The sequence below is a fragment of the Bufo bufo genome, chromosome 11 (assembly GCF_905171765.1).
Source record: "Bufo bufo chromosome 11, aBufBuf1.1, whole genome shotgun sequence".
NCBI lineage: Eukaryota > Metazoa > Chordata > Amphibia > Anura > Bufonidae > Bufo > Bufo bufo.
The window spans coordinates 75191613-75205687 of record NC_053399.1 but is presented as its reverse complement, the minus strand read 5'-3'; the positions used below and the strand labels follow the sequence as shown (position 1 = coordinate 75205687).

At 44.4% G+C, this 14075-nt stretch overlaps 1 protein-coding gene across 1 annotated transcript in view; it reads right to left on the bottom strand.

Moving 5' to 3' along the window:
- The window catches only part of EXD1 (exonuclease 3'-5' domain containing 1), a 104496-nt gene that overhangs the window by 43391 nt on the left and 47030 nt on the right, over positions 1 to 14075 (bottom strand). Inside the window, exon 5 of the mRNA XM_040411815.1 lies at positions 11891 to 11977. Coding sequence (XP_040267749.1) covers positions 11891 to 11977 — 87 coding nt within the window. The remainder of the gene's footprint in view (positions 1 to 11890; positions 11978 to 14075) is intronic.

Genomic DNA, 14075 nt, shown 5'->3' with positions numbered 1-14075 from the left:
GGAGAACTCTGCCGGGAGGGAGGGAGGGAGGAAGGGGGGAAGAGGTTAATTCTTACCTAGTCCCGTGTACTCACCTCATCTTCTGTCCTGCCGCCATCTTCACCCTTCCTCTTCTCCAGCAGAGTCACCCCTTCAGCTACTGGCACAGTAGTGGCAGGACGCTGGAAGAAGGACTTGGATGGGTGACCCTTCTGCTGGCGGGATGCAGGGGAGCGAGGCTGCTCTGGTCCACCTTGTCTTCTTTTGGAGGAGGAGGCAGCATGGCGGACCAACGCTGGCGTGCTCCCCCGGGAGAACAGGGAGGCTAGGCGACCACTGAAAATGAGAAAAAAATAAAAATAAAAAAATAATCTTCAGGAGCTTCTTCCCCCTGTATTTCTGAGTCATGCTGGAAAGGGAGCAGTGTCGGGCTGTTTCTCATGTGCCGCATGGTGTGAGGAGTGGGCACCATCTTGGATTCCTCCGGCAGCCCAGCTGAATGCCTCGATCTTGCTTGGCGCTTCCTCCTTGTGCGTCCTATGCTTTCAGACGGTGAGAAGGGGGTCTAAATAGTGTCCCACGGCCTTTGGTTGGTGCTAAAGGTCACTGACTTTGCTGTGGGCAGCTTTTTTTAAATTGCAGGCTCAGGAGCTAGCGTGTCTTGCTTCCGCTCAGCTCCTCATCCGGCCACGACCCCCCTCCCCGCTCTAGAGCTAGCGCGTCTTGCGTCTGCTCAGCTCCTCATCCGGCCAGGCGGGGCGCAGGCGCAGAAGATTGGGCATGAACGATGCCGGGAGGATTGAATTGCGCAGGATCGGGACTGGGGAGAGTTCTAGCCGCCGCCCAGCGAAGTGAATAACGATGAGCTGGGCGGGGCTTAAGAATGGCAGTTGGGAAGGCTGGCTGGGCGCATTTTCACATGAAACGCCGCCCCTTGGGCAGATTGCTGACCGGAGAAGCAGGTTATAAAACTTTATATTTCGCTCTTTATAAGGTGGACAGGGGGGATAGTTATATGCTTTTAAAAGACTCTATAAGACCTGTAATGTGATATATCTAACTATATATGCTGATTTGGCCTGTCAGTGTCCCTTTAAGGCCATCTATCCACCAGCTGAAGCTCAACAGAAGATGGGTGTTGCAACAGGACAACGACCTAAAGCATAGAAGTAAATCAACAACAGAATGGCTTAAACAGAAGAAAAAATGCCTTCTGGAGTGGCCCCGTCAGAGTCCTGACCTCAACCCGATTGAGATGCTGTGGCATGACCTCAAGAAAGAAATTCACACCAGACATCCCAAGAATATTGCTGAACTGAAACAGTTCTGTAAAGAGGAATGGTCAAGAATTACTCCTGACCGTTGTGCACGTCTGATCTGCAACTACAGGAAACGTTTGGTTGAAGTTATTGCTGCCAAAGGAGGTTCAACCAGTTATTAAATCCAAGGGTTCACATACTTTTTCCACCTGCACTGTGAATGTTTACATAGTGTGTTCAATAAAAACATGGTAACATTTAATTCTTTGTGAGTTATTAGTTTAAGCAGACTGTGATTGTCTATTGTTGTGACTTAGATGAAGATCAGATCACATTTTATGACCAATTTGTGCAGAAATCCATATAATTCCAAAGGGGTTCACATACCTTTTCTTGCAACTGTACAATAAGGGTCCATTCACACGTCCGTTTTTTCTTTCCTGATCTGTTCCGTTTTTTGTGGAACAGATCTGGACCAGATCTGGACCCATTCATTTTCAATGGGTCCTGGAAAAAATCGGACAGCACAATGTGTGCTGTCCGTTTCCGTTGTTCCGTTCCGCATGTCCGTTTAAATATAAAACATGTCCTATTCTTTTCCGCAAAATTCGGATCCTGGTACAATACAAAGTCAATGGATCCGCAAAAAACGGAAGACATTCGGATGTCATTACGTATGTCATCCGTTTTATGCGGATTCCGTTCCTGGAAATTACATTTACATTTATTTTTTTTTTTCAAAGAAATCCAAACAACTTTATTTGCTTATTGAAATTTATACATGTTTCCGTTTTTTGCGGATCCGCAAAAAACGAATGACATACGGATGACATACGGAAACATTTTCAGGAACAACGGATCCGCAAAAAACGGACCGAAAATCGGGATATAGAAAAATACTGACGTGTGAATGTAGCCTTATTGTGATTTCATATGTGACACAGATTAAAGGCTACTTTGCACGGGCCGACACAATGGGCAATTATCGGGAAAAAACAGTAAATTCTCAATTATTGGATGCTCATTGAAGGAGGTGGAAGCTGCAGATACATACATACAGCAAGCACCTCATCTGCTTCCCAGAAACGACTATTTAGGTGACCGAATTAGTGATGCCATCACCTGATGAACGAGCATTTGCATGCTTTAGACAAAGCAATTATTGGGAAGGAATAGTCCTTCCTGATAATTGCTCCGATCCCTGGCTTGAGAAAAGGGGCCTTTATTTGTTTTCCAAGCCAAAAGGTTTTATTCTGGACTTATAACAAAGTAAATATTGCTGTGATTACCCATATACAGTGGCATACCTCCAATGGAGGCAGACCATGCAGCTACTATGAGGCCCCTGGGGGAAGAGCACCTGTAGTGCAGAAAAGGCCCATCCCCCAATTACAATTTTATAGCTACCTGTGAAAGGAGAATATAAGAAAGGAAGCTAAGTTATAGCAGATCAGAGAAGTCTGAGGGATCTTTAGTAATGTCATCATCATGTATTCAGTGAAGGGTACTGGTGAAAAATCTGTGGGATGTCGACATGAGGGGGCCAGGGCTTCTGTGCTGTGCTTGAAGGAGAGGTTATTGGTCTCCTGGGATAGTTCATAATATCCTATGAAAACTGGGAGTTCTAGTCCTCCTTATTATATCTCTCTCCATGTTATTTCAACTGATGCCTTACAAAAAGAGTCTGGTAATACTGAGAGTTGTAGTTATCTCCTCTTATACGCCTCTACCTGTAATGTATACTGATGCCCATAATAACAGTCTGGACATACTGGGGGTTGTAGTTCCCTCCGTAAAAAACTCTCACCAAGTAATGTTGGATGATGCCCTATAACAGTGATGGCTAACCTACGGCACTCCATCTGTGGAGAAACTACGACTCCCAGCATGCTCCATTCATTTCTACGGAGTTCTGAGAACAGCCAAGCAAGTGTACATCTTGGGAGTCATAGTTTTTTCACAGCTGGAGTGCCGGAGGTTAGTCATCACGGCCCTATAAAACAGTCTGGACTTGCTGGGAGTTGTAGTTCTCTCCTCTTACACCCCTCCCTGTGTTGCCCCCTAATTTACAATAATACCAATCTGGTGATGGAGACTTGCAGTTCTATTGTCACTATTATGATGTTCTGCAGCATCTGAGGTGTGAACTAGGCTTTGTACACATCTGCGCTAGTGACGTTCAGCATGTATGTCCAGATCTGCGATGGCCGACCCAACACAGATGTGATCAAAGCCTTGTGTGTCCTGTAGCATCAGATTATCATGTTTTGCAGCTGCTGAGCTCTGTATTATGAGGTTGTGCAGCAGCTGAGGTGTGTATTGTGAGGTTCAGAAGTTGCTGAGGTGTGTATTAGGAGGTACTGAAGCTGCTGAGGTGTGCATTAGGAGGTAGTGAAGCTGCTGAGGTGTGTATTAGGAGGTACTGAAGCTGCTGAGGTGTGTATTAGGAGATACTGAAGCTGCTGAGGTGTGTATTAGGAGGTACTGAAGCTGCTGAGGTGTGTATTAGGAGATACTGAAGCTGCTGAGGTGTGCATTAGGAGATACTGAAGCTGCTGAGGTGGGTATTAGGAGATAAATACCAAAAGAAGGGGAGTGAGCACTCTCAACACTCGGACCACAGGATATTGGGATCAATACGATATTTAATAGGACCTGATGGATCCAATCACATACATATAATAAAATTGATACATAAAAACACTAAAATTGATCGGTACCGATGTATACACTGACAAGGGATAAATAACACAATTCAGTAAACCAATATAGCATTCAAGTTGCTCCTGGTACTGGTAGTACCACGAAAAAGTGTCCAGAGTAAAAGGCCACAAGTGGACCCTGTAGGACCGCAGACCGCTTCTCAGAAAAGTAGTTATCACGGACAGTTTGCAAAAAGTCTTAAACCAATATGGTGGATTCAATGTCCCATATAGTGCTCCGTGGTTATTTATAAATAATGTTACACTCCTTCCCGGTTCATAGATAAAGGTACAGCCGCTCCGGATAGTATGCTGCAACTACTTCACTCAGAGAAAAAGGTTCCTACCTGGTTCCTGATGTCCTCTCCCGCTGCCGCGTCTCAGAATCTTCCACGAGAGGCGAGCTGCGCCGGCTGCTTCGGCGTCTAGCGTCAGCCGTCCCGTACTGATGACGTCGTACTATCACGGGATTGAACAGGCAATGGTGGTACCTTAGTCAGATCCGTAGTCTGTATAGTAGAGCGGTTTCTATGTAAATATTTTCTCCTTTATAACTTCTTATCGCATGGCCATGCAACGGAAATCCAAAAGATTAGGTGGACGCTTCTCTCCTTAACACCAGACGCGTTTCGGGGAGTCTGCACCCCTTCATCAGTGGTTGAAGCGCCACTCATACCTCTCCACCTTTTATAGTCTATTAAGTAATCTCAAAAATCCGGATCCTGGATTCATTTTAGCAAGATTCCGTCATTGCGGTTTTCATGCGGTTCAATTGCGGTTTTTCAACTCAGATGCGTTTTTTCTCATAATACATCCTGTACACTCCAGGATTATGTCATATTGTGTTTCAAAATAAAACTAATTAAAAACTTAATTAAAAATTACATTTTAATCCATACAAATAGCAAATGTTTAAAAAATTAAGAATATAAATACATATAAATCTTTATAAATCTTCATTGTGATTTAAAATACTTATAAGATCCCTTGGCTGAAAATTTATGCTTATAATTTGATAAAGAGGATCGGGACAGATAATGAGGTTCAGATGACATGGGCGGTGATCCCTACTCCGAGGGTGGATCCCAGTGCCAGGTAATGGCAAAAACATGGGATCCTCCATCAGAGACGGGAACACCACCCTATAGGAAACCAAAAATCTCCAGATCTGAATTGAGGCCTGCTGGCAGTAAGCAGCCAAACTCATATATAAGTTTCGATTCAGCTCTGGACATCCTCTTAATAAAATCACCCCCTCTCCAATGCTTGTTAATTTTTTCCAGCGCTACAAAAAATAATTTGGACGGGTCCCTGCCATGTACTTCGTCATAGTGCTTGGAGAGTGAATGTTTCACGTACCCCTTTTTAATATTCGAAATATGTTCACTAATCCTAATTTTTAGCAATCTTTCAGTTCTGCCAAAAGACTTTTTGCAAACTGTCCGTGATCACTACTTTTCTGAGAGGCGGTCTGCGGTCCTACAGGGTCCACTTGTGGCCTTTTACTCTGGACACTTTTTCGTGGTACTACCAGTACCAGGAGAAACTTGAATGCTATATTGGTTTACTGAATTGTGTTATTTATCCCTTGTCAGTGTATACATCGGTACCGATCAATTTTAGTGTTTTTATGTATCAATTTTATTATATGTATGTGATTGGATCCATCAGGTCCTATTAAATATCGTATTGATCCCAATATCCTGTGGTCCGAGTGTTGAGAGTGCTCACTCCCCTTCTTTTGGTATTTATCTGTTTTTGGGCTGGGCACCCAAGTTGAGTTAGCAGCACCCATCATAGCCGCCAATTGTGAGCCAACCACTTATTCACATTTCTACTGGGTATTAGGAGATACTGAAGCTGCTGAGGTGGGTATTAGGAGATACTGAAGCTGCTGAGGTGTGCATTAGGAGATACTGAAGCTGCTGAGGTGTGCATTAGGAGATACTGAAGCTGCTGAGGTGTGTATTAGGAGATACGGAAGCTGCTGAGGTGTGCATTAGGAGATACTGAAGCTGCTGAGGTGTGTATTAGGAGGTACTGAAGCTGCTGAGGTGTGTATTAGGAGGCTCTGCAGCAGTCGGATAAACATCAGCTGGGACCATAGTAAATAAATTACTCTGTGTCTGCATTTTGTAAAATGTTTTTCATTTATTAGCAAGTAAGGTAGTTTTTAATTATTTTTATAAAGGGGGCACCATTTGCCTAGTCTGCCTGGGTACCAAAATACCTTGTCCCTGCTTTGTTCTGTGACCTGAGTGACCAGCAACGTCACAAGTCCAGACTCCAGTCCAGCACTGTGAAGATCTATTCCAGGCCCTGACTAACCCATGGTCCATCATGAAACCCCTTTTTTCCCCAATACACCCTGTACAGAATTATTAGGCAAATGAGTATTTTCACCACATCATCCTCTTTATGCATGTTGTCTTACTCCAAGCTGTATAGGCTCGAAAGCCTACTACCAATTAAGCATATTAGGTGATGTGCATCTCTGTAATGAGAAGGGGTGTGGTCTAATGACATCAACACCCTATATCAGGTGTGCATAATTATTAGGCAACTTCCTTTCCTTTGGCAAAATGGGTCAAAAGAAGGACTTGACAGGCTCAGAAAAGTCAAAAATAGTGAGATATCTTGCATAGGGATGCAGCACTCTTAAAATTGCAAAGCTTCTGAAGCGTGATCATCGAACAATCAAGCGTTTCATTCAAAATAGTCAACAGGGTCGCAAGAAGCGTGTGGGAAAACCAAGGCGCAAAATAACTGCCCATGAACTGAGAAAAGTCAAGCGTGCAGCTGCCAAGATGCCACTTGCCACCAGTTTGGCCATATTTCAGAGCTGCAACATCACTGGAGTGCCCAAAAGTACAAGGTGTGCAATACTCAGAGACATGGCTAAGGTAAGAAAGGCTGAAAGACGACCACCACTGAACAAGACACACAAGCTGAAACGTCAAGACTGGGCCAAGAAATATCTCAAGACTGATTTTTCAAAGGTTTTATGGACTGATGAAATGAGAGTGAGTCTTGATGGGCCAGATGGATGGGCCCGTGGCTGGATTGGTAAAGGGCAGAGAGCTCCAGTCCGACTCAGACGCCAGCAAGGTGGAGGTGGAGTACTGGTTTGGGCTGGTATCATCAAAGATGAGCTTGTGGGGCCTTTTCGGGTTGAGGATGGAGTCAAGCTCAACTCCCAGTCCTACTGCCAGTTTCTGGAAGACACCTTCTTCAAGCAGTGGAACAGGAAGAAGTCTGCATCCTTCAAGAAAAACATGATTTTCATGCAGGACAATGCTCCATCACACGCGTCCAAGTACTCCACAGCGTAGCTGGCAAGAAAGGGTATAAAAGAAGAAAATCTAATGACATGGCCTCCTTGTTCACCTGATCTGAACCCCATTGAGAACCTGTGGTCCATCACCAAATGTGAGATTTACAAGGAGGGAAAACAGTACACCTCTCTGAACAGTGTCTGGGAGGCTGTGGTTGCTGCTGCACGCAATGTTGATGGTGAACAGATCAAAACACTGACAGAATCCATGGATGGCAGGCTTTTGAGTGTCCTTGCAAAGAAAGGTGGCTATATTGGTCACTGATTTGTTTTTGTTTTGTTTTTGAATGTCAGAAATGTATATTTGTGAATGTTGAGATGTTATATTGGTTTGACTGGTAAAAATAAATAATTGAAATGGATATATATTTGTTTTTGGTTAAGTTGCCTAATAATTATGCACAGTAATAGTCACCTGCACACACAGATATCCCCCTAAAATAGCTAAAACTAAAAACAAACTAAAAACTACTTCCAAAAATATTCAGCTTTGATATTAATGAGTTTTTTGGGTTCATTGAGAACATGGTTGTTGTTCAATAATAAAATTAAATCCTCAAAAATACAACTTGCCTAATAATTCTGCACTCCCTGTATGCCTACAGGAAAGAAAACAGAGGCCAAACCACCTGTAACTCCAGTATGGACAATTGCCTGTTTTGAGCAGCCATATTACGAGGGACTCGCAGACCCGCCATGACACAGTCTCCTACACTAAGGGGTTATTCGCAATTTTTTTCACTGTCATGTGAATGTACCCTTGGCCAAGACAGTGTTCAGGTGTTAAACAAAATAATTGGTAAAATAAACATAATTGGTTTCACGATGTCTGAACTATTAAAATGAAAAAACTATTTTTTCTGCGCAGTGAATGGCGTAAAAGAAAAACACTTTGCAATATGCCAAGCTTTTGTCACCTTGACCCCCACAAAAAACAAAATAAGTGATTAAAAATGGATCAATGAGTATTAAGGTGGCTCTACCTCCAAGTGGATGGTACCGGTGGTCGTATCGTGACTTACAGCCCTCACAGTCACCAAAATTAAATAGCAGAAAAGTTAAGATTGGATAGGCACTCGGACATCTGGAGTGATGCAGCAAAAGATAGGGTTTTATTCACAAGAATAATTAAAATAAATCACAGCAATAAAAACAATTAAAATACAAAAAATATAAAAAATAAAAATTGATAAATATTGCAATAATTACACTCAATGGTATATGTTGAGATGGAATTCAATACAGTTGTGCAGATAATCCATACAATAGGTAAACTCTGATTGAAGGCATCTTAATCCATCATTGCACTTTGATCCAATGGATGTTCAATATAATGGGGTAAAGCAAACAGTTCATATAGCACTTTAGTCCACTAAGTACTCCATAAACTATCGGGATTAATAATTCATATGAACAATTCTCCTTGTTGTGTTTTTTTCCCAAATCGATAAAACACTAGCTTTCTATCTCGAATTCTCAATATGTAGACTTTAGATATTCGAGTCAGTGTAGCAGTATGCATATATTCGATTTGTGTATATTCGTTATCACACGATTTAATTTCGGAGGTACTCACTGTTCAGTTGGTTCTCTGCGAGGTATTTATGTATAAGGCGTGACCACACTAAACATCAGTGGGGGTCTTTTCGCTTGTCCCCGTTTCCAGCCTTTCTTATTGAGTATCACCTCTAGTTCAGTGTGAACAATTTTTTCGATCCACATTCGGCGTCCCTCGTGTTGTCGTCGACTCCTTCGATTAATCACGTGGTGAGAGTCGTAGCTTGCCGGCTAAGCGGGGATTTCAAATTTTAGATGTCGAATCAGCTGATTAAATGTTGTTTTCGTATCTTTTTCTCCAGCGCATACTAAGTATAGATATCCCGAAGCCAAAGTTCCTCCCAGATGCGTTTCGAAGTCTTGTGAATTATCTGACTTCTTCCTCAGTAAGATGCCTTCAATCAGAGTTTACCTATTGCATGGATTATCTGCACAACTGTATTGAATTCCATCTCAACATATACCATTGAGTGTAATTATTGCAATATTTATCAATTTTTATTTTTTATATTTTAATTGTTTTTATTGCTGTGATTTATTTTAATTATTCTTGTGAATAAAAAAAAAAATAAAAAAATAATAATAATAATAAATTTGCGGAGTGTGGTGTTTTTTTTTGTGGTTTTTTTTTCAAAAATCACTGCTAATTTTTTCTCCCATAGTCTAAGACAAGATAAGGTAAATTAAATGATTAGAATAAAAATACAACTTGTCCTCAAAAAAAAAAAAGCCCTCGTATGGCTACGTGAATGGAAAACAAAAACTGGCCTATTCCTTAAGGGTCAAGCCCACCGATTTTTCGCTTATGGAGAGATATAAGGAAAAGGGTCATGGGGAAATTAAATTTGGAGGAAGTGGGGAAAGTTCCAGACACAGACCACTGGATGAGAATGGGGTTAATAAGGGTTGAGCACTTTTTCAGAGATGGTAATTTTAGTATGGTAAGTTTTGAGAATTTTACAATGGAAGGTGGGGGTTAATATATGTCCACTGTGGTATATGGAGATAATGAGTCCCATCAGCGTGACCACTAGGGCTGCAGCAAACAATTATTTTAGCAATTGAGTTTTCTACTGATTATTTTTACGATTTAGTACTCTAATGAGAAAAATAGAAATTAATAGACTGTTTTCCTTTATTAAAAACTCAACAGACCCCCTACCATCAGTCCCCAACACCCTTCATTCCCCCCTGTAGAATCAGCCTAAGTGCATTAGTTCCCCCCAGTGCCATCAGCTCCGTTCCCCCCAGTGCCATCAGCTGCGTTCCCCCAGTGCCATCAGCTGCGTTCCCCCAGTGCCATCAGCTCCACTATCCACCAGTGCCATCAGCTTCCCCCCCTCGTGCCATCAGCTCTGTTCCCCCAGTGCCTTCAGCTGTCCCCCACCTCAGTGCCTTGAGCTCCACTGCCCCAGTGCCATCAGCCCCTCCATGCCATCCGTTGCCATGTTCCCCACTCCCCCAGTGTCTCCATGCCATGTGATGTCCCCAACTGCCATCAGATCAGCCTCTCCATGCCATGTCCCCCACTCCCCCAGTGCCATCAGATCAGCCCCTCCATGCCATGTCCCCCACTGCTATCTGCCCCTCCATGCCATCCATTGCCATGTCCCCCACTGCCTCCATGCCATGTGATGTCCCCCACTGCCATCAGATCAGCCCCTCCATGCCATGTCCCCCACTAACCCAGTGCCATCAGATCAGCCCCTCCATGCCTTGTCCCCCACTCCCCCAGTGCCATCTGCCCCTCCATGCCATCCATTGCCATGTCCCCCTCCTCCAGTGCCTCCATGCCATCCATTGCCATGTCCCCCTCCACCAGTGCCTCCATGCTATCCATTGCCATATGTCCCCCTCCCCAAGTGCCTCCATGCCATCCACCATGTCCCCCACTCCCCCAATGCCACCAGATTAGCCCCTCCATGCCATCCATTGCCATGTCCTCCTCCCCCAGTAGCTCCATTACCATCTGTCCCCCTCCCCCAGTGTCTCCATGCCATCCACCATGTCCCCCATTCCCCCAGTGCCATCAGATCAGCCCCTCCATGCCATGTCCCCCAGCACCATCAGCCCTTCTATGCCATCCATGTCCCGTCTCCCACTCCCCCAGTGCCTCCATGCCATTTCCATCCATGTCCACCAGCGTCATCAGGCCCCTGCTAACTTACACTTACCTTTCCTGGCAGTGCGCTGACATGGAGTACGCAGGAGACGGACCACATCTTCTTCCGGCTGACGATGTGTGCACTTAATCTGGCTCTGCCAGCACGGTGCGGACAGGAGGCCACAGAGCGGTGAGTGAGAGGCTTCTCTTCACTCGCGCTCCGTGGTCACATGATTTAAACAAATCTGCATCGAGGATTTTTTTGCATCTTTTACATCGATGAATCGTTTAAGCCCTAGTGACCACAGATAAAGGGTTTGGGTACATTCACACAATGGATTTTCAAAAACTGCCTCAAAGAATTAGCATGGAATCTACACCGATTTTTAAGCTTTTTTGGTGTTTTGCGCCATTTTGTGGTGTATAGTTTATTTCACAACTGCACTTTCTGTTCGCAGTTTTGGGTGCAAATTGTGTTTTGTGTTTTTTTTTACCACTTACTGTTTATTTTAATGGGAGATTCAGCATGGAGTCTGCACCAAGGTAGGGCATGCTGCTTTTTTTCTGGTGCAGAAAACAAGAGCAAGTGCTGCTTCTCATTGAAATACATAGGAAGCTGCCGATTCGGACAAGGAAGGCGCAACAAAATCAGCATAACAAACCTCAGTGTGAACAGGCCCCTACAGTTCAAGATTCACAATTTATTTTGCTTGTGGTAAATCAGACATTAAAATTTAGACTTCACAAAGTTATATCACAAACATTGGCTTCTTGCTTGTAGGGCAGTTTTGTCTGCCTTTAACAGTGCAGGGACGTTGGTCGTGCTAGATGGGATTGTCCTCATTTCTATAGGCTCCTGTCCACATTCCCAGTTCCTCACTCCCTCTCATCCGTGCATACCAGTACACGAAATAATCTGGAACCACAATATAGAAGGAAAACAATCTCTTCTTACCTGTAGCCAGCAAAGCTTTCCATGTCGAGACACATTCAGAGCAACAGTCGCTAAACCCAGTACTTTTTGATTCTGGAGATGCCTAATCTGACAAAAAAGTAAAACTTTAAATCAATACAATTCATTCGATTTTCATCAACAGCCACAGTTCTGTATAGTTTAAGAAAGTAGAAACCACTTTGCTTTTCTAGTGGTGCCAGTCGTACGTTATTTTATGTGGAATGGAAGGAGTTGCTTTTATGTAAATGTCAAACCAGGGGATGATACATGTAAGGGAAATGGCCATGCGGTCTTCTCTATTGTATGTGCTTTGCTTTGTTATAACTTTGTCCCTCGGGCTGTTCTATGCAGTCATCTCCTCTTGAACTTTAGCATAAAAACACGTTTTTTCACCTGCCGTTTTGCGCATATTTACAAGCCTGACAATCAACCTCATGGATTTTTTAAATATGCCCTCTCAGCTTAGGGCACTTTCACACTAGCGTTTTTTCCTTTCCGGCACAGAGTTCCGTCAAAAGGGCTCAATGCCGGAAAATAATTGATCAGCTTTATCCCCATGCCGTGATTGTCAGTTCGCAGTGTTCGCCAGCCAACACATGCGGGCTGCCATCTTTAGTAAGGTAGACTCACCCGTCCGGCAATGCACAGGTAAGCCCTTACCTGTTCCATGTGACGGGAGCCGGTCTGAGATCAAATGCAGTCACCGGGAGCAGGCAGTTCCGAGAACAGCCCGATAAAGGCCCCTGGCGGCTGTTCTCAGAACTGCCTGCTCCCAGTGACTGCATTTGATTTCAGACCGGATCCCAGCACAGGCACAGGTAAGGACTTACCTGTGCATCGCCGGACGGGTGAGTCTACCTTACTAAAGATGGCAGCCCGCATGTGTTCGCTGGTGAACACTGCGAACTGACCATCACTCTCCCCATGCATTCTGAATGGAGAGCATTCCGTTCAGGATGGATCAGGATGTCTTCAGTTCAGTCGTTTTGACTGATCAGGCAAAAAAGAATACCGTAGCATGCTACGATTTTATCTCCGGCCAAAAAAACTGAAGACTTGCCTGAATGCTGTATCCAGCATTTTTTTCCCATAGGAATGTATTAGTGCCGGATCTGGCATGAAATAAATAAATGCTGGGTCCGTTTTGCCGGATGACACCGGAAAGACAGATTCGGCATTTCAATGCATTTTTCTGACTGATCAAGCATTTTTAAGACTGATCAGGACCCTGATCAGGCTTACAACTGCGATCAGTTGGCACACGTTTTGCCGGATCTGCTTGCCGTAAATCTTTCTTTTTTATTTTTACTTAATATTTTGGTGTTTATTTTTTACTAACTTTTAACCCCCTTAGGGACTAGAACCCTTGTCCTATTCACCCTGATAGATCTCTATCAGAGTGAATAGGATCTCACACTGTCCCTGCTGCTCTGGGCTTTGTGCACACAGCAGCATGGAGCTTTATCATGGCAGCCAGGGCTTCAGTAGCGTCCTGGCTGCCATGGTAACTGATCGGAGCCCCAGGCTTACACAGCTGAGGCTCCGATCGGAGGAGGAGGAGGGGAGAGGGGACCCTGTGGCCACTACCACCAATGATTAAAACTGGGGGGGCTTGGGTGGGGGGCGCACTGCGCCACCAATGATTAATACTGGGGGGCCACACTGCGCCACCAATGAAGATAAATCTCTCATTTATTCATATACAGGAGGCGGGAGCTGGCTGCAGATCCACATAGCCGGCTCCCGACCTCTATGAGCGGTAGCTGCGATCCGCGGCACCTGAGGGGTTAACTACCGCTCATAGAGGTCGGAAGCCGGCTATGTGATTCTGGAGCCAGCTCCCGCCTCCTGTTCAATTTGAATGAATGAGTAAGTCAACATCATTGGTGGCGCAGCGGCCACAGCCCCTCCCCTCCTCTTGTCTTCTTTCCTCTCATTGGCGGCAGCGGCATCACAGGGGGAGGGAGACACTGCTTCCTTCTCCCCTGTGCTGCTGAGGGAACACGGAGAGCGATGAGCAGCGCGATCTGTGTTCCCCATACGTTATCAGAATATCGGCAAAATAGATGCCGATACCGATAACTGTCAAAATCCTGAATATCGGCCGATAATATCGGTAAAACCGATAATCTGTCGATCCCTAGCAAAAAGTACTGGTGAATACAGACAACCACAGCCATACTGT